Source organism: Pinus tabuliformis, chromosome Q, assembly GCF_031772625.1.
Source record: "Pinus tabuliformis cultivar Carrire ecotype Pingquan chromosome Q, CPIR1, whole genome shotgun sequence".
NCBI classification, from domain to species: Eukaryota; Viridiplantae; Streptophyta; class Pinopsida; order Pinales; family Pinaceae; genus Pinus; species Pinus tabuliformis.
Genome location: NC_142296.1, coordinates 695675858 through 695695054, shown reverse-complemented (window position 1 = coordinate 695695054; position 19197 = coordinate 695675858). Strand labels below are relative to the sequence as shown.

At 38.3% G+C, this 19197-nt stretch overlaps 1 protein-coding gene and 1 pseudogene across 3 annotated transcripts; one reads left to right on the top strand and one right to left on the bottom strand.

The window, feature by feature from the left end:
- The window catches only part of LOC149221442 (malate dehydrogenase-like), a 47225-nt pseudogene extending 35219 nt beyond the window's left edge, over positions 1 to 12006 (top strand).
- Positions 12007 to 16723: 4717 nt separating this feature from the next.
- On the bottom strand, positions 16724 to 18086 carry LOC149221441 (small heat shock protein, chloroplastic-like). Of its 3 annotated transcripts, none has more exons than XM_089385114.1 (3): positions 17953 to 18086; positions 17408 to 17706; positions 16724 to 17320 (listed from the first exon to the last, which is right to left on the bottom strand). In XM_089385114.1, exons 2-3 carry the CDS (start codon positions 17682 to 17684, stop codon positions 16878 to 16880), a joined length of 720 nt encoding a protein of 239 aa, XP_089241240.1. In that variant the 5' UTR covers positions 17685 to 17706; positions 17953 to 18086; the 3' UTR covers positions 16724 to 16877. The 3 variants fall into 3 exon arrangements, with proteins under 3 accessions (XP_089241240.1, XP_089241239.1, XP_089241238.1); XM_089385113.1 differs by having other exon boundaries at positions 17933 to 18074; XM_089385112.1 differs by having other exon boundaries at positions 17881 to 18030.
- Between the last annotated feature and the right edge of the window lie 1111 nt (positions 18087 to 19197).

Sequence of the window (19197 nt, the reverse complement as noted above, 5' to 3'; positions counted from 1 at the left end):
ACTTAGACCCCCACCATGGTTTCTTTCAGTTTTTCAGTTTCCTTAACTGTAGCACAATTTACTATTTTTAGCAGTTTTTCGGGTCCTGAAGTTCCAGAACCATTTTGAGGCCCTAAACAACATTTTTTGGGGAAACTGGGAGCAACATGGGTCCATGGATCGATGTTTCTCTTCCCAATGTTGTATTCCTCGGATAGATATTTCTAACGAGGTATTGTGCATGTCAAACAAAGATCATATGCCAAAGTTACGACCCCGGGAAGTTGATGTACCAATTTACCCAAAACGGGGCCCATAGTTTGGCACTTCATCTCCGAGGGTTAGGTTTTTGGATGTTTAGGGTTTTCCATTGTTTCTCAACAATAAATAGGCCTTTGAGGCTCATTGTAACACAGTTTAGAGGCATGTAGCTGCCACATCTCTTCTCAGAGGTAAGCTACCATCGCCCTAGCTAGTTTATTCCCATTTCTGTTTGTAAGCATATTTTAGTATTTTACAATAATGAAATGAAGTATTATTTTTGTTGCATCTCTATATGTATGGTTATATCTGTAATTGGTTGTGTTCCTATTTAAATTTGGATCAATTTATGTTTCAAATAATTTATTTCCTTCAAGAATATTTTGATCATTTTTTTATTATCTATAGCCTATTTTGCAAAGTTAAGAAATAATGTATTTTTTATTTTTATTTTAATGAGTGGCCAGATTTATAAAATATTTACATTATTTGTTTCTCCAAAAAATTATCACATTTCCTCAAGAATATTTTAATTTGTTTTGATGTTTAGAAATATACATTTTCCTCTTATAAATATTTTGAATACATTGTTGTATTCAAGTACTCTATTAGTAATTTTGAATATATGTAATTTTGAATATATTTTGAATACATGTAATTGTCTATTAGTAATTAGTTGGTTATGAAGAAGGGAGATGATCTTGTTAAGGATTAATTTGCACTTTGCAGGAGGATTGATTCTGCACATCTTTTTCATTTTAATTCTAGGTATCGAGTTGGTTATGAAGAACGGAGCCGATCTTGTTAAGGATTAATTTTCACTTTGCAGGAGGATTGATTTTGCACATCTTTTTCATTTTAATTCAAGGTATCGCAACTTTTGACAACTAATTATTTCTTAATAGTGTCCCTTTATGTATAACTAAATATATATATTTTTTTTTAGTAATCTATAGCCTCAATATTAACACCATCTAATGCAAACAATCAAATAGGATTAGAAAACAACATCTACACTGAAATAAATGCATCTAATGTAAGAAATCAAATGAGATTAGAAATCAACATCTACACTGAAATTAATGCATCCAGTGCAAGCATTCAAATAGGATTAGAAATCCGTATCTACGCTGAAATACATGCATCTACTGCAAGAAATCAAATAGGATTAGAAATCCATATCTACACTAAAATCCATGCATCTAGTGCAACTAATGAAATACGATTAGAAGTCCACATCTACACTGAAGTCAATGCGTCTAGTGCAAGAAATCAGATATAATTATAAATCCTCATCTATCCCCCATCCATCTAATCTTAAAAAAATATTTTTAATAATTTACAGTCTCAAGATTAACATCTAATCCATCTAATTCAAGCAATCAAATAGGATTAGAAAACAACATCTACATTGAAATCAATGCATATAATGCAAGCAATCAAATAATATTAGAAACCAACATCTACACTGAACTCAATACATCTAGTGCAAGCAATCAAATATAATTAGAAATAACATATACACTAAAATCAATGCATCTAGAGCAAGCAATCAAATAAGATTATAAATCACCATCTACATTGAAATCAATGCATCTAAAGAAAGAAATCAACATCTAAACTGGAATCAATGCATCTAATGCAGTTCGCATGGGGTAGCTCAAGTGGCAATGGCCGTGGAAATGAAGTCTCACCGAACCGGAGATCTTGGGTTCGATTCTTGTGCTACCCTCCCTAGAAATGGGGTGAATAACGGACATGTAAAAACTCGAAAATGAGAAGGTCCCACCTAAGCTTACAAAAAAAAAAAATGCATCTAATGCAAGCAATCAAATATAATTAGAAATTGACATCTACATTGGAATCAATGTATCTAGTGCAAACAATCAAATAGGATTAGAAATCATCATCTACACTAAAATCAATGCATATAGGAAAATAAATATTCTTCCCTCTCCCCCCTCCATCTATATCTATATCTCCCTCCATCTCTCATTCTTTGTCCCTCTATCTCACCTCCCAAACACACACACACACACTCTCTCTCTCTCCATATGCATATCTATCTCTCCCTCCCTCTCTCTATCTCTCTCTTCTTCCCTCGCTTCACCTCCCATCTATTGAGAATGAAACAAGATGATGGAGCTTAGTGGAAAGGAGTCGCCTTCACTAAGTGGGCCCGCAGGCAAATTATGGCGCAAAGTCTATTTTTAGACTATGTCTATTTTTAGACATATGGATCATGGTCTATGAGTTGCAGGATGTTTTTTATGGATGATTGGTCATGTTGGGAAAAATAGATGGATTTCTATTTTTGGATCACAGCAGGAGTGATCAGAGTCTATTTTTAGATTTCTAGTCAAAAATAGAAAAGTCAAATATTATTGTCTCATAATAATATTTGGACTATAAACATTATCTTATCCTCTTGGAGCACTTCAGTTTGAGCTACAGATGTGGCACATGCAGCTATCAGAAGGAAATACGTTTTCTTGTGAGTCAGTTGAGCTATTGTATGCAGGACTTCAGTTAGAACTCAAGTAGTTGAGTTTGGTGGAGTTGGATGTGGAGTTGATGGAGTTGTGTTCAGTTTGACTTGGTTAAACTAGTTGTACTTAGTCTAACTGCAGATATACTAGTGATGAGTTATGTGAACTAATTATTAACTCATAAAGCAACTAAATCATACATCAGTTAACTCAGTTTCATGTCAGTGCATGTACAGTTCAGTGGAGACAGGTGTTAGAGGTTGAGATTGCTATCAGTTGTGACTATAGTTGTGCATGAGATCTTGCACAATCAGAGGGATTGAGTTATGCCAATGAAGACTACGCAATGTGGGCCAATACCAAGTACTATAGCATGTGCTCACGTGATTTCCAAGGTGAGTGATTCTCTTCAAGCATTGTGCAGTGGAGACATGCAAAGCAGCGGAGAAGATTTGAACCTGTGACTTGTTCGGATCTGAGCTAGTTTTGTGTGTAACAGGTGGAGATAGTGTTGGATACTTGTGAGGAGTATTGTACTATGTAATGTTACATGTTCTCAATCATTAATATATAGATAGTGTGGGGTTTTCAGCTGTAAGCTTTCCCCGGGTTACATATTGTGTTAATGTGTGCATGCGATTGATGTTTCATTGTTTTTGATGCTGCTAAATTGATGATTAACGTAGAGGAGATTATGTATTGTGCATTTATTCCGCAATAGTGTATAATCGGGATAATCTCTGTGAATAAGTGTTTATTATTCAAAATTTATACATGGTATCAGAGCTGTTGACCATCAGATCTACTATTCAGGAAGTGTTTACATCTTATTTCTTTAGGAAGAGTCTGTAATCGGGCCAGGTAGCCTCTGGATTCATCCTTCCTTTGGAAGGTGAGATATCCAGTAAAATCCCATACAGTCAATCTCTGTACAAGAAATACTTTGTTCTCACGAATTTTAGATCAGAGGTGGTTGAGTTTGGAGCTAGTGGAATTCGAATTTGCAGCAGTGTTTTCTTGGTATCAATGAGGCAATGTCTTTCAACGGATTGCGATTGGAGTATGCTCTTGAGGGCAGCTCGAACTATATTGCATGGAAGGACAGGATGGAGGCAGTGTTAGATGATAATGGGCTGAAGGATTTCATAGAGGCTGATGTCCCAACGCCTACTGATGCTGCTCAAGTTGATGCTTGGCAAAAGAAGACAGCAAAGTGTTGAAGGATTCTGTTGGAGGGCGTGAAGGATCACATTATGTCCAGCCTGCATGGAAAAGCTTCTCCATACTTGATTTGGAAAGCGTTGACAGATATATTTCAAAGCAAGAGCGATCAGAGGAAGCTGGCGCTCAAGGATAAACTCAGAAACATCAAATGTGAGAAGGGAGACAGTATGCCCAAGTATATCACGAAGTTCACTCAGTGCAGAGATGAATTGGGAAGTGTGGGGGTGACTGTCGATGATGAGGACTTGGTGAGATTGACTAAGAGTTGCCATTCCTATCAGGACTCTGTCAATGGTCGGGGGAAATTGCCAGGATGGGAGAGACTTTAGCTAGATCTTGTGCAGGAGGAGATCAGGTGGAATACTAGGGAGGATCTTCATCAAAGGGAACTGAAGAAGAAAATTGCGCTTTGGCTGCCAAAGCAAAGAAGGGGAAGAGAAAGAAATCTTCTCAGTCTCGTGTGAAAGGCAAGAAGCAGGACATGTCTAAGGTGAAGTGCTTTCACTATCACCAGCACAGACACTATGCCACTAATTGTCCACAGAAGAAGAAGAACAAGCAAGCTGTTGGATCTGTAGCAGGAGAGGCTCTAGCCTCGCAGTTTGAGCTTGATTTTTCATTGATCGCATGCTTGGTTTCAAGTGTGATGGGATCGGTGTGGTTCTTGGACAGTGGTGCATATTTTCACATGACAGGAGATCGAGATTTGTTTTCTGATCTGGAGGAGAAAGATCTTGGAGTGCACATCGAGATGGGCGATGATGGTAGATACCGTGTGACCGGTATCGATACCATTTCCTTTGACAGGGAGTCTGGTAAACCCTTCATATTGAAGGAAGTGATGCATGTTCCAGGATTGAAGAAGAATCTTATCTCTGTGGCGATGTTAGAAGACAAGGGGTATGATGTTGTTTTCAGCGAAGGAAAGGTTTTCCTACGCAGCAAGACAACTAGAGAAACCCAGAAGATAGGGGTTCGAGTAAGGAACCTTTATCAGTTGCATGTAGATGGCTGCGCAGCAATGGCATGCAAGGCAAAAGGATTGGTGAGCCAGGATGATGGCAAGCTGTGGCACAGGAGATTGGGTCACCTTCACCATGGAGCCTTGAAGATACTACAGCAGATCACTATAGGGCTTCCTAAAGGCACTCTTGCGCAGTCAGATCAGTGCAAGGGGTGTACTTTGGGAAAGTTTGTCAAATCACCTTTCACGAGAAGGATAGTCGTGCCACGACGATCCTTGAGAGAATTCACACAGACGTGTGTGGACCTTTCTCAGTAGCTTCGACAGCAAAACACAGTTATTATGTGATCTTTGTTGATGATTTCTCTCGTAAGTACTGGATCTTCTTCATGCAGAAGAAGAATGAGACATACTCAAAGTTCTGTGAGTTCAAAGCACTGGTCGAGAAGGAGTCGGAGAAGAAGGTGAAGGCTCTTAGGAGTGATAATGGTGGTGAATACATCTCTGGCGAGTTCAAGGACTTTTGCAGTGTAGAAGGGATTCGAAGAGAGCTCATAGCTCCCCATAACCCACAACAGAATGGGGTTGCTGAGCAGAAGAACAGAATGATCGTGGGTGCTGCACGGGCGATGTTGCATGATCAGGGCCTACCCCTTCACTTGTGGGCGAAAGCATGCAATACAGTAGTTTATGTGCAAAACCATTGTCCTCACAGGATACTTGGCATGAGTACACCCGAGGAGGCTTATTCTGGTAAGAAGCCTGATCTTTCTCATTTGAGGATTTTTGGTGCTAACGTTTACATGCATGTGACGAAGGATGCCAGGAAGAAGTTGGAGCCGACTGCAGAGGTTGGGATATTTGTGGGGTACACTGATACGCCCCACAACTATCGTGTGCATTTTCCAGACAGTGGCAAGACTATTGTGCGACGGGATATAAAATTTCAGGAGGAGAAAGCCATGAAGTGTTCGCTTAAGAGGGAGCCACACTTGCATGAAGATGAGGAGCTATTAGTTCCTAAGGATGAGCTTTAGGACGTGTATCAGCCACAGGATGAAGTTCATGGAGTGGAAGAGACCACTCATGCAGCACCAACCATCAAAGGGCGAAAGCGCTTGACAGAAGCTGAGCGATTGGCTCAAGATGCAGAGAAAGTTGTAGGACCACCTACAGCCCAACACAGGCAGAGACAGTGACCTGATCGGTACACTGGATACATGGCTCTTATGAGCAAATGTGTTGTGACTGAGCCATCCTCTTTCGAGGAAGCTGTGGAGGATCCCGAATGGGTAGACGCCATGGTGGAAGAGTATGATTTGATTGTCAGAAACAGTGCATAGGAGATTGTTCCTAGACTGGAAGGGAAATCAGTGGTGGGTTCGAGATGGATCTACAAAGTTAAGTAGGCAGCTGACGAGAGTGTGGAGAAGTACAAGGCAAGATTTGTTGCCCAAGGCTTTTCACAAATAGAGGGGATCGATTATGAGGAGACCTTTGCACCTGTCGCAAGGTATTCTTCCATACGGACGATTCTTGCTCTCTTAGTGCATATGGGATGGCACATTCATCAGATGGATGTGAAGACTGCGTTCCTCAATGGAGTTATTGAGGAGGAGGTGTACATTGAGTAGCCCGAAGGTTTTGAGATCTTCAGCAGCGAGTCGCATGTGTGCAGTCTCAAGAGAGCGTTGTATGGGTTGAAATAAGCACCATGTGCTTGGTACACAAGGATAGACAGTGATTTCACCGGACTTGGATTCTCCAAGAGTGAGGCGGATCCTAACCTATACTAGATTGTGGTGGAGGGTAAGTTGCTTATCATTATACTTTATGTAGATGATTTGATTCTAACTGGTGATAAGCTGTTGATACTTTCATGCAAGGATGATCTTGCTAAGGAGTTTGAGATGAAGGACTTGGGCCTCCTTCATTATTTCTTGGGATTGGAAATTTGGCAGCGAGTGATGGACTATTTGTTTCTCAGGGTAAGTATGCTCAGGCGATACTGGAGAAGTTCAACATGCATGGCTGCAAGCCTATTGATACTCCTCTTCCTGGAGGTTGGAGGAAGGAGGATGCCACTTCAGCAGAAGAAGTGGATGCCACTGTTTATCGACAGTTGGTGGGGTCGCTTATGTATCTGGTCAATACACGACCCAATATATGCTATGCTGTTAACCAGCTTTCACAAGCTATGGTTAAGCCAACCAAGCTCTTCTAGAAGGCAGGCAAGCATGTATTGCATTATTTGAGAGGCACATCGGGATATGGTTTGTGGTACAGACAAGAGGATGAGGTGAAGCTATGTGGCTTCACGGATGCAGATTGGGTAGGGAGCCCAACGAACAGAAATAGCACATCAGGAGGGGTCTTCAGTATCGAGTCGACAACAGTTTCTTGGTACAGCAGGAAGCAGAGATCCGTGGCACTCAGTTCAGCAGAGGCCGAGTATATGACAACAAGTTTGGCTGCATGCGAGGCTATATGGATGAGGAAGATCCTGGTCGGTTTGTTCGGTTCTCACTTGGAGCCTACTGTGATTTACTGTGATAGCCAGAGTTGCATTAAGCTCTCGGCTAATCCTGTATTTCATGATAGATCTAAGCACATTGACATCAGGTACCATCATATCAGAGATTGTGTCCAGCGGAGAATCATGTTACTTTCATACATTCCAACAGAGGATCAGGATGCTGATATCTTGACGAAGGCGCTCACCAGGAGCAAATTCGAATACCACCGAGGCAGGATAGGGGTTGCTGATAATCCATATCTTGTTGAGAGGGAGTGTCGAGAATGCAACAAGATGATGGAGCTTAGTGGAAAGGAGTCGCCTTCACTAAGTGGGCCCGCAGGCAAATTATGGCGCAAAGTCTATTTTTAGACATATGGATCATGGTCTATGAGTTGCATGATGCTGTTTATGGATGATTGGTCATGTTGGGAAAAATAGATGGACTTCTATTTTTGGATCACAGCAGGAGTGATAAAAGTCTATTTTTAGACTGCTAGTCAAAAATAGAAAAGTCAAATATTATTGTCTCATAATAATATTTGGACTATAAACATTATATTATCCTCTTGAAGCACTTCAGTTTGAGCTACAAATGTGGCACATGCAGCTATCATAAGGAAATATGCTTTTCTTGTGAGTCAGTTGAGCTATTGCATGCAGGACTTCAGTTAGAACTCAAGTAGTTGAGTTTGGTGGAGTTGGATGTGGAGTTGATGGAGTTGTGTTCAGTTTGACTTGGTTAAACTAGTTGTACTTAGTCTAACTGCAAATAGACTAGTGATGAGTTATGTGAACTAATTATTAACTCATAAAGCAACTAAAGAATACATCAGTTAACTCAGTTTCATGTCAGTGCATGTACAGTTCAGTGGAAACAAGTGTTAGAGGTTGAGATTGCTATTAGTTGTGACTATAGTTGTGCATGAGATCTTGCACAATCAGAGGGATTGAGTTATGCCAATGAAGACTACGCAATGTGGGCCAATAACAAGTATTATAGCCTGTGCTCACGTGATTTCCAGGGTGAGTGATTCTCTTCGGGCATTGTGCAGTGGAGGCAGGCAAAGCAACGGAGAAGATTTGAACCTGTGACTTGTTCGGATTTGAGCTAGTTTTGTGTGTAACAGGTGGAGATAGTGCTGGATACTTGTGAGGAGTATTGTACTATGTAATGTTACATGTTTTCAATCATTAATATACAGATAGTGTGGGGTTTTCAGCTGTAAGATTTCCCCGGGTTACGTATTGTGTTAATGTGTGCATGCGATTGATGTTTCATTGTTTTTGATGCTGCTAAATTGATGATTAACGTAGAGGAGATTATGTATTGTGCATGTATTCCGCAATAGTGTATAATTGGGATAATCTCTGTGAATAAGTGTTTATTATTCAAAATTTCTACACCATCTATATCTCGATCTCCCTCTGTCTCTCCTTTGTCTCTCTATGTCACCCCCAAAACATACACAATTTTTCTCCATATCTACAATCTCTCCCTCCCTTTTCCTCTCCCTCTCTCCTCCCCTTCACTCTCTCTCCCCCACCTATCTTTATTCCCTCCTCTCCTCTTTGCCTCTCTCTTTATATCCCTTATCACTCCCTCTCTCTCTCTCTCTACCTTTCTCTCTATATTTATTTCTTCTTAGCTCCCTCTCTCTCCCCACCTTTCTCTCTCTATGTATTTCTTGCTAGCTCCCTCTCTCTTTCCCTCCAACTCCATTTCTCTCCCTCCCTCTCTCCTTCTCTCTCTCACGTTCTCTCTCTCTTCGTTCCTCTCTCCCTTTCTCTCTCACCTCCCTCTATCTCTCTCCCCCATCAATCTCTTTATTTACCCTCCAACCATGTCACTATCTCCCTCCCTCTCTCATTCTCTCCCCCCTTCCTTCCATCTCTCTATCTCACCCCAAAACATACACACTCTCTCTCCATCTCTCCCTTGTCACTACATCTCTCTCACTCTCTCCACTCTTCTCTCTCTCTATCTCTATCTCTCTCTCTATGCTTTTTTTCTTATCTCTCTTATCTCTCCCTATATATCTCCACCTCTATCACTTTATGTCTTTGTTCTGCCTTCCGTACATATATATATAGAGAGAGAGAGAGACTTAATATATATCATGATATATTAATATATATTATAATATAAAAATTGATATCATATTAAATTTAATATTGTATTTATCCAAAGTTATTAAATTTAATAATATTAATATTATATTTCATAATGTTTTTTTATGCCATGATAACAAAAATTATAATAAAATTACATCAAATTAATATTTTCAAATATTATAACTTTGATGTGGAAATATTTATGTCTTTAAAGACTTTAATATATCCATAGGATATGATTTTTCCTTTAAAGATTCATTTTACAAATATTTAATCAAAAGAAATATTAAAATATTTTGGAGCAGGATTTTTTATTCTCTCGATTGAATTAACCTTTTTCCTTTGATTTAAGAGATGCTATTAGCTTTAGTAAATATGAATAAATATGTTTACTATTTTACCTAATTTGGAATTTTAATGTGGTAAATAGTTTTGGTAAAGGGAAATTTATCATCCATACAAATTCATGTACATGATGAACGAATGATTAAATGCTTGAGATAATTTATTATCCATTCAAATTATATATAATAATACATAGTCCAGTGATAAGATTAAAAAATTATATATAATTTAAGGTAAAAGCTAATGTTTTGTCCGACATCATGAGTAAAAAATATTTTTATTATTTTTTGAAGACGTGACATACTTACACATCGGAGTCATATTGGGCTGTAGAATGCACCTCTTTTAGGGGCAACAAGTCACAGACCTCAACATTAGAGAAACATGTTGCTCCAAATTGCAAGGTGAATTCAATTTTTAATTATTTAAACAAAGGGAAAATGCTTATTTTTTCATTTTAAAATTTATCAGGAATAGATAGAGCTTCATCAAATATCCCTTGTTTTGGGAGTTGGCAATGCCTTTCTGCAACTAAGTATCTCAATGTTTTAAATATTTTTATGGGACTACTATCGTGTGAATGTGCATTGTGAGGTCCTATTTGCATTTCCCCTTTATGGGTGAATATCAATTGACACAATGAAAAACAGAAGTTGTAAGTTTTTCTCACTAGTAATAGTCTTAATACAAATTAATTCAGACTATTGAATTTTTGGCTGTCAAGTCTTGGTGGTTGCTAACCCGAAAAATACTAATGCACTAATTTTGAAAGTTTGATCCATCTATTCACGTTCCCGTTAGTAATGTAAATAATGTCATAATTTGGGGCAACCACTCTTCAAGCCAATATCCCGATGTTTACCATGCCACAAATGTAACTGGAGCAAGAGAGAAACCATTGCGAGAGCTTGTTCCAAATGATGCTTGGTAATTATCATGATGAGTTACAAATATTATGTAATTCATTAATATTTTTTTTTAAGAATCATTGTAACTGGAGTCACTATGATTGCCATTTATAAAATTATTATTATTATTATTCTTTTATGTAGTTTTGGAGAAAATTATGGATGATGTACTTGTGATAGAGAACATGTATATTTTGGTATATTTCAGCAGAGAACATGTATATGTTGGTATATTTCAGGTTGGATGTAGAATTTATCACCACTGTATAACAATGTGGTGCAACAATTATCAAGGCACGGAAGTTGTCTAGTGCACTATCTACAGCTAGTTCTGCATGTGATCATATCTGTGTTGGGTGCTTAGGACACCTAAAGTAACACTATATAAATAAAATGATTTCTAATTGTGTTATTGTTTGGGCTCGTGTCACAAATTACTTACATGTTTATATTTGCAGAAGATCCTACCTATTTTATTATTTAAGCAAATAGTAGTTGGCAATTTATTACAGGGTACATGGGTTTCAATGGGTGTATATTCCAATGGATTTTATGGAATATGGGTGTATATTCCGATGGATCTTATGATGTTCCACCTGGCATTACCTTTTTGGAATTGGTCTTGTTAGCCCTGGGGTGCACTGCTGTTATTTTAACGGAAATCTCCCATGTTTTATCCTCGATGTTCCACGTCTCCTCTTGCTCCACTTTGGCCATAAGCTAGACTTCAAAAATATTACTCTCGCATCTATAACTGCTTCGGGTCCGGTCTTGCAATCGCAATCGGCGCTTTGCAGAGGACAGCCCTTTGGGCATTATGCGATGGTCGGATGCGATATACATTAAACCAGAGCACAATGTTGCAGCGGATCCACGTATACGTATCGTAATCGAGGGTTTGGGGTGATGGTACATAGCTGAACCATCGATTTCCACTGTCGCCGATATTTATGCCCGCTCCGAGAGTGTATATAACCCTATCTATATATGTTTTGCCCCCGATAGCTCCCGATAGCTCTTGATAGCTCCCGATAGCTTCTGATAGCTCTCGATAGCTCTGTTTGGCTATGTTAGTATTTTTTGATAGAGAGACAAGTGAACTGAAATAACGGAATATATGGTCAAAAGGGGAAAAAACAACAGCACGGTGCAGCTGAACCAACAGAAATGATCATGGAACGTCGCTGGCATGAGCGAGCCACCTGACAGTGTGGCAAAATTACCAGAATTTGGTTACTGTGTTGTTAGAAAAAGAGACCTCTGAGCTCATGTTTGTCTAGTTATGGCATAAAGTAGTTAAAAAGACAGATGGGATAGATTAAGACATCTCGAGCCTTAGAGGGTTCGAGAGCATTGTAAAAAACCTATAAAATGTTGTAAGTTGGAAGTATCAGGGGTTCAACTTTTGGAGACTGTGGAGACTCTGCTCCTCTCAGCGTATCATCTTCATTCCAGTAATATAAGCTTCTTTTGTTGTTACATGTTCAATTGACATCTCCTCCTCTGCTCTAAGCTTGCACTTAAATAGGTTATTCATGTTTTTCTTCTGTGTCTAATGCCAGATAACTGTCGTCTTATCTCTGCGTTGATAAATTAGATTTGCAAGCTTCATTTACTTTATGTAGCTAGCCATTCATATGTGTTTATGTATGCATCTACTGGTACAGTCAATATTATCCATATATCCATTGAATCTATAAACTATTGAGCATTAGTGGTCTAAAGCCTTGTTACGCTGAGGGTGTTCATGCATGTCTGGAGTGAAAACGGAGTTGAAATAGTCATCTGAATTGATCCAAACCCCAATCCATTCCAGTGGTTCCAAGAACGATATTGAAGATTTATATGTTACTAGGCATCTCCGAGCTACAACCTAGGAGAGTTTCCTAAAGTGCTAACATAATTAGCGTCGTTGCCAGGGAGAGGAGATAGAAGCTCAGCTTCCCTGGGGAACGACACAGATCCAGCTTTGATGATAGATAAATTCTGGACACTATTTGGGTTGTAACCATCTATCTGACAACTCTACTGAGGGACAAACCTCTTGGCGACTCCACTCCATAGTGCTAGCTCAGTTTGTGAGGCATACTCAGAGAAATCCTCAGAAGCCACAGGCTGACCCAGTACCTGATCCTAAAAGAATCATCAAAGAAAGAAAGACGTTGCAGAAAAGAGCATCGGGTTTAGGTAGTTCTAAACTATATTCTATATCTCTTCAAGAAAATCCTGTAGTAGAACAAATACATGTTGAGAGTATAGCATCTAATACTTGCAATGAAGAAAAAATCTCAGAGATCCATAGAGCTCTTTATTCTTTAGGTTATCATAAAGTTCTTGAATGAGAATATTTTCACTAGATTTGGTTGTCCAACCAAACTAGTCACTGATAATGCAGCAGCTTTCAGGGCAGAAGAATTGGTGGACATGTGTGAATCCATGGACATTCAATTGGTGCATTCTACCTCATATTATCCTCAAGGCAAGGCCCTGACAGAATCATCTAACAAGAATCTTGTAAGGATAATCAAAAAATTGTTGGAAGACAACAAAAAGAACTGGGATTCCAAGTTGAAGTTTACACTATGGGCTGACAAAGTTACCAACAAGAAGTCCATAGGAAATTCTCCATTTAAGCTGATTTATGGCGCTGATGTTGTTTTTCCTATCCAACTGATTCTCCCTGTGGCCAAATTCTTGCAAGAAGAACAGGATGAAGAGAACGTCATGGCGAAAAGAATGAGTAACTTGGTTGAATTACAGCAGATCAGAGAACAACTGGTTGAGAAGTCAATAATTCATCAAAAGAAGATCCAAAAAAACTTTGATAGAAAGGCAAAAATAGACAGTTTTCAAGTTGGTGACTAGGTTCTCAAATGGGATGCATTGAAGGAAAAGAAGGGCAACCATGGTAAATTCAATGCCTTATGGACGGGACCGTTTGTCATCGCTCAAGTTCAGATGAACAATACGTTCATTCTACACAATTTGGAAGAAGAATGTATTTTTGATGGCCCAGTCAATGGACGGTTTTTGAAACTTTACTTCATATGAGGCTTTAAGGCCTTAATATTGTAATAGGTTTTTTCAGTTTTTGTTTGTTATGTAAATAAACTCCATGCCCAATGGAACACAGGAGATAAGTTTGTTTTGATTGTTACTGGAAAGACAGTAGTCTACAGTTCTTGAAACCTCACAGGGAGGCTTTCATCCCCAAAAGAGTCAGAGTTAGCCATGTAGTGCACTGTTGCTATTTTAATGAAAATCTCCCCTGTTTTATCCCAGATGCTCCATTTCTCTTCTTGCTCCGCTTTGGCCATAAGCTGGACTTCAAAAATATTACTCTCGCATCTATAATTGCTTCGAGTTCGATCTTGCAATCGCAATTGGCGCTTTTTAGAGGATAGCCCTTTGGGCATTATGCGATGGGCGGATGCAATATACATTAAACCAAAGCAAAATGTTGTAGTGGATCCGCGTATATGTATCGCAATTAGGATTTGGGGTGATGGCACATAGCCGAATCGCCGATTTCCACTGTCGCCGATATTTATGCCCGCTCTGATAGTGTATTCCGCGCACACATATATAAGCTCTGCCTTTTCGCTTTGATAGTGTATTGCATATATGTATGGTTTTATGCCGCCGATAATGTATATAGCCCTATCTATATATGTTTTGTCACCAATAGTGTTATTTGCATATATATATATATATATATATATGGGTTTTGGCTTCCGATAGCTCCCGATAGCTCTATTTTGGCTCTGTTAGTATTTTTTGATAGTCAGACAAGTGAACTGAAGTGACGGAATATATGGCCAAAAGGGGGGAAAACAATAGCACGGTGCAACCGAACCAATAGAAATGGTCATGGAATGTCGCTGGCACGAGCAAACCACCTAACAGTGCAACAAAATTACCAGAATTTGGTTATTGTGTTAAAAAAAAAACCTCTGAACTCATGTTTGTCTAGTTATGGCATCAAATAGTTAAAAAGACAAAGGGGGTAAATTAAGACATCTCGAGCAATGTAAAAAACCTATAAATGGTTGAAAGTTGGAAGTATTAGGAGTTCAACTTTTGGAGGCTGTGGAGACGCTGCTCCTCTCAACGTCTCATCTAATATAAGCTTCTTTAGTTGTTACATGTTCAATTGACATCTTCTCCTCTACTCTAAGCTTGCACTTGAATAAGTTATTCAGTTTTTCTTTTATGTCTAATGTCAACTTTTATGTCTAATGTCAGATAATTGTTATTTTATCTCTGTGTTGATAAATTAGATTTGCAAGCTTCATTTACTTTCTGTAGCTAGCCATTCATATGTGTTTACGTATGCATCTATTGGTACAAGTAGTATTCTCTATCTATCCATTGAATCTATAAACTATTGTACATTAGTGATTTAAAGTCTTGTCAAGCTGAAAGTGTTCATGCATGTCTGAAATGAAAACAGAGTTGAAACAGTTATCTGACTTGATCCAAACCCCAATCCATTCCAATAATTCTGAGAACGATATTGAAGATTTATATGTTACCAAACATCTCCGAGCTACAATTTAGAAGAATTTCCTGGAGTGCTAACAAGTCCATTGTACAAGGTACGATCATTTTTTACTAGAAATTAGCAAGATTTGCATTTGGTGTTGGTTTCAAATTTTGGACCAGAAATTTGCAAAATTTACATTTAGAGCTTGTTTGAGAATTGTCTACGGTTGGGATAACTACTTCCAAAAACACTATTTGATATGTTTATGTGAGTTGTTATTTTTGATGTATTGTGTATTCTTCTCATTTTGAAGAGGTTTCATTCTTTTGCAGGACTTCCAGTGAACAAGTTCTCAAGGAAAAACCTAGATGCCACTACAAATGAACTTGTTGAGGAAAAGGCTTTGGCCTATTGTTGCCTAAGTTGATTTATCCTTTTCAGATGCATATGTTCAAGCAGCTGATTTAAATAAGTGCTATTAGTGAGATATAGCAATAGCAAAGGTCTTAATAATTTTATATGGCTTGAAGTATTAGCATGATTGATAAGAGAAATTACTCATTGATAAGAGAAATTACTACTCTCCATTTGATTTTACTTTGTTGTACCAAAATCACTTCAGTGGACTGATTTTTCCTTTATATGTATGAAAAATAAAATCATTAATTCTCCCATATTTGTCTAAAACTTGCATGGGGGCTTTAGCAGATTTAAGAAACATTACCACTCTCCAAATGATTTTATAGTTTGGCTGGAAAGGTTACCTTGTTATGCCAAAATCACTTCAGTGGACTGATTTTTCCACTATCTAAATATGTGTATGAAAAATAAAATCATTAATTCTCCCATATTTGTCAAACACTTGCATTGGGACTTTAGCAGATTTTCTGTCATATTAGACCCGAGTTTAGAGCCACACACAATACCCAGTATTATAAAAATTCTTTGCTCTTATGGGGCTGAACTTCTTTGACGTTTATTACAAAGTGAAAGAACTGGTCGAGTTTCAAAAATAAACATGTTTCAAAGTTTTGCTGAGGTGTTTTAAATATGCAAATTTGAAGAAGTGCAGCTCAGGGACTTGCGCAGTGCAACTCTCCTTGTTTATTTATCTTTATTCATTGGCTATTCCATAGCATATCTTTTTCTTGATTCGATGCACACCCTTTGTCCATGCAATTTGGCCCAATATAACACATACATTTTTGTCTACTTCAAATTAGAAATATCTTACATGTAGCATGGGTAATGAAACATTAAATAATAAAAATAACCATATCATTATAAGCAGATTCAACATGGATATATAATTGGCCACACCGATTTTCATTACCCATTACAAGTAGAATAAACATGGATAAAAAATTGATCATTCAGTATAAAAAGACACAAACATGCCAAAGAGACATCCAATATATTTTAACATTCTCAGGCGAATGAAAAATTAAACATTTATTATCCTCAGCAACCAATATCTATCAAAATCCCCGCCTCATACTCAGTAACGGAGCACAACAGGGGCCAAATAACACACAGACAGAAGCATTCCCTTTGGGAAGTCAGAGACTCTGTGTGTTAAGTTGAACCTCTCTCACTCAACATTAACATCCATAATCTTGGGCTGTACCTTGCCCTTTGGAATGGTGATATTGAGGACACCATTTTTCAGTTCCGCCTTTATTTTGTCCATCTCACAGTTCTCAGGCAACGCCAGGCGCGTATTGTAGCTGCTGTAACTTCTTGCTGACCACGAATCCTTTTCCATCTCTTCTTTGTTGCGACTTCCTTTGATCACCAGAACCCCATCCTCCACAGAGATCTTTACATCCTCCTTTGACAGTCCCGGCATGTCCAATCTCATCTTGAATTCTTTCTCATTTTCCATAATGTCCCACGGGGTTCGAACTGGCAACTGGTTATCTCTGGAAACCCCCCGTGAAGAAGTCGGAAACATGAAAGCATCGTCGAAAAGCCGATCCATCGTATCAAGCATCTGTCTCATTGTCTTCATCGGCGAAAATGGATCCACGAGACCTGTCAATTTGTAAATTGTATGACTAGTTAGAACTCCAGCCTGATGAAGACGGACTTAGGGTTAAAGATTTGTCTGGATAAACTTACCTAAAGGTGAAATTTCCGTCGCCCTTTCAACGGCCCTGGGTCTCTGGTCCGCTACTTTTCTGGTTCTAGTATTATCTACATGTAGGGCGCCTTCATTACTGCTTTCTGCTCTCACATCAATCCCCTTTGCCCGCTGCTGATTGGAACGAGAACTCAACCCCACCTTGCACCACATTCGCTTTTCACAGGGAAACAAAGATCCATTTCTGCCGGATATTGTAGTCGAACAGGTAGAAGAAGTTGCAGGCATGTACATATTAAACAGAGTGCACGCCATTTTTTACCGAACCAAGCCGGACCTGTGGGAAAGACAGATTTGAAAAATAAATTAATACAAAAATTTACACATTTTCCTAAACCTGTATATAGCAAAATCCAAGCGATTTCATTCCTACAGAATTGAAACAAACTTAACAGAAAATTGACGCACTTTCCTAGTCCTGTGAACAGCAGAATCCAACTTATTTCAATACCTTTAAATTGTACAAGTCTAAAGACACCAGAAAACCCGTTGCAAATGTTTACCTTTAAGATCCAATTATTACCTCACAATCAAATGCAATAAGCTACAATTTCCCGAAAAAGAAGGCCGCAGGCAAAAGCATGATATAGGGAGAGAGAACGGTAGGAGAATGTTCCAGAAGAGGTTCGATCGTGAACGCATTCGAATAAGCTCTAGAGTTTTCCGGACGCTCCTATAATTAAATCTCATCCCGTTCATGTTCATGTAAGAGGGCGTGGGGCCTACTTGCGTGCCGTAATGTTTGTTGCATCAAAGATCCAACATAAATGTTAATGGACTCCGAATGGAAGTTTCTAGGTAAACGTTGAGATATGTCAACGGTTTTTGTAAGAATCTATTTGAAATTGGAGTGCGGATGGAAGTTTCTAGGTAAACCTAGACAGAGATTAACATCAAGTTTTGGTATATAGTCGATCTATTTTGAAAAATATCATGATTTTAAAGTGATAAAAATAGTCAATCTAGTTTGAAAATATTCGTGATTTTAAAGTGATAAAAATGTAAATATGGAAGTTCTGGGAGATATTTATTTTATGAGATTTTATTTATTTTTAAATAGTTTAATATTAAATTTCTCTTTGAAAAATAAAGTATATTTTAAAAATATGTTTTATTTTATTTAGTCGAGAGGTTTATTTTACAATTCAGTGTGAGGGGATTTGTAATTTTATATGTGCTTAATTTGGAGTTGATATTTAAAAAAATACTTTAAATGAAAAAACATTGTCGGCTATAATAAAAACATAAATGATTATACATATTTGATTAGTTTTAATTAAAAACATCCACTTGTTAGTCTGAAGGGATCCTCTCTTTATGAAATCCAAAGTTTGCCTCACTTCAAACCTCCTCCTCAGTTGGCATTATCTTAAAAGGCTCTGTAAGGGGCCTCCCCTTCCCTATCACATTAATAAATTGCTATGGACCCTGTAGAGAGAGGCAGGACTTTTGGGATAAGTTTCAATCTAGTGGCTTGTTAGGGGACCATTCTCTCCTTTCAACAGGTGATTTAAATTTCACTATCTCACTAGGGGATTCGTGGGGGTTTCGTGCCCATTTTGATCCTATGACTTCCTCCTTTTTAGCGATGTTGCAGAACCACAACCTTTGGGATATAACTTCGTTCCCATTCGCTCCCATGTGGAGAAATGCAGGGTGGGTCTGAAAGGTATTGCTAAGTGACTCGATAGATTCTTAATGGTTGGTCAATTGGTGGGAAATATCAAGAGATATAGATCTTGGATATGTCAAGATAAAATCTCAGATC

What these genes read in the sequence shown, in the direction of transcription:
- LOC149221441 (XM_089385114.1), bottom strand. Translation starts at nt 17,684, where the DNA reads ATGGCGTGCACTCTGTTTAATATGTACATGCCTGCAACTTCTTCTACC. An exon ending in GACGGAAATTTCACCTTTAG is followed by an intron (nt 17,321 to 17,407) that starts GTAAGTTTATCC and finishes ACAAATTGACAG; the next exon opens with GTCTCGTGGATCCATTTTCG.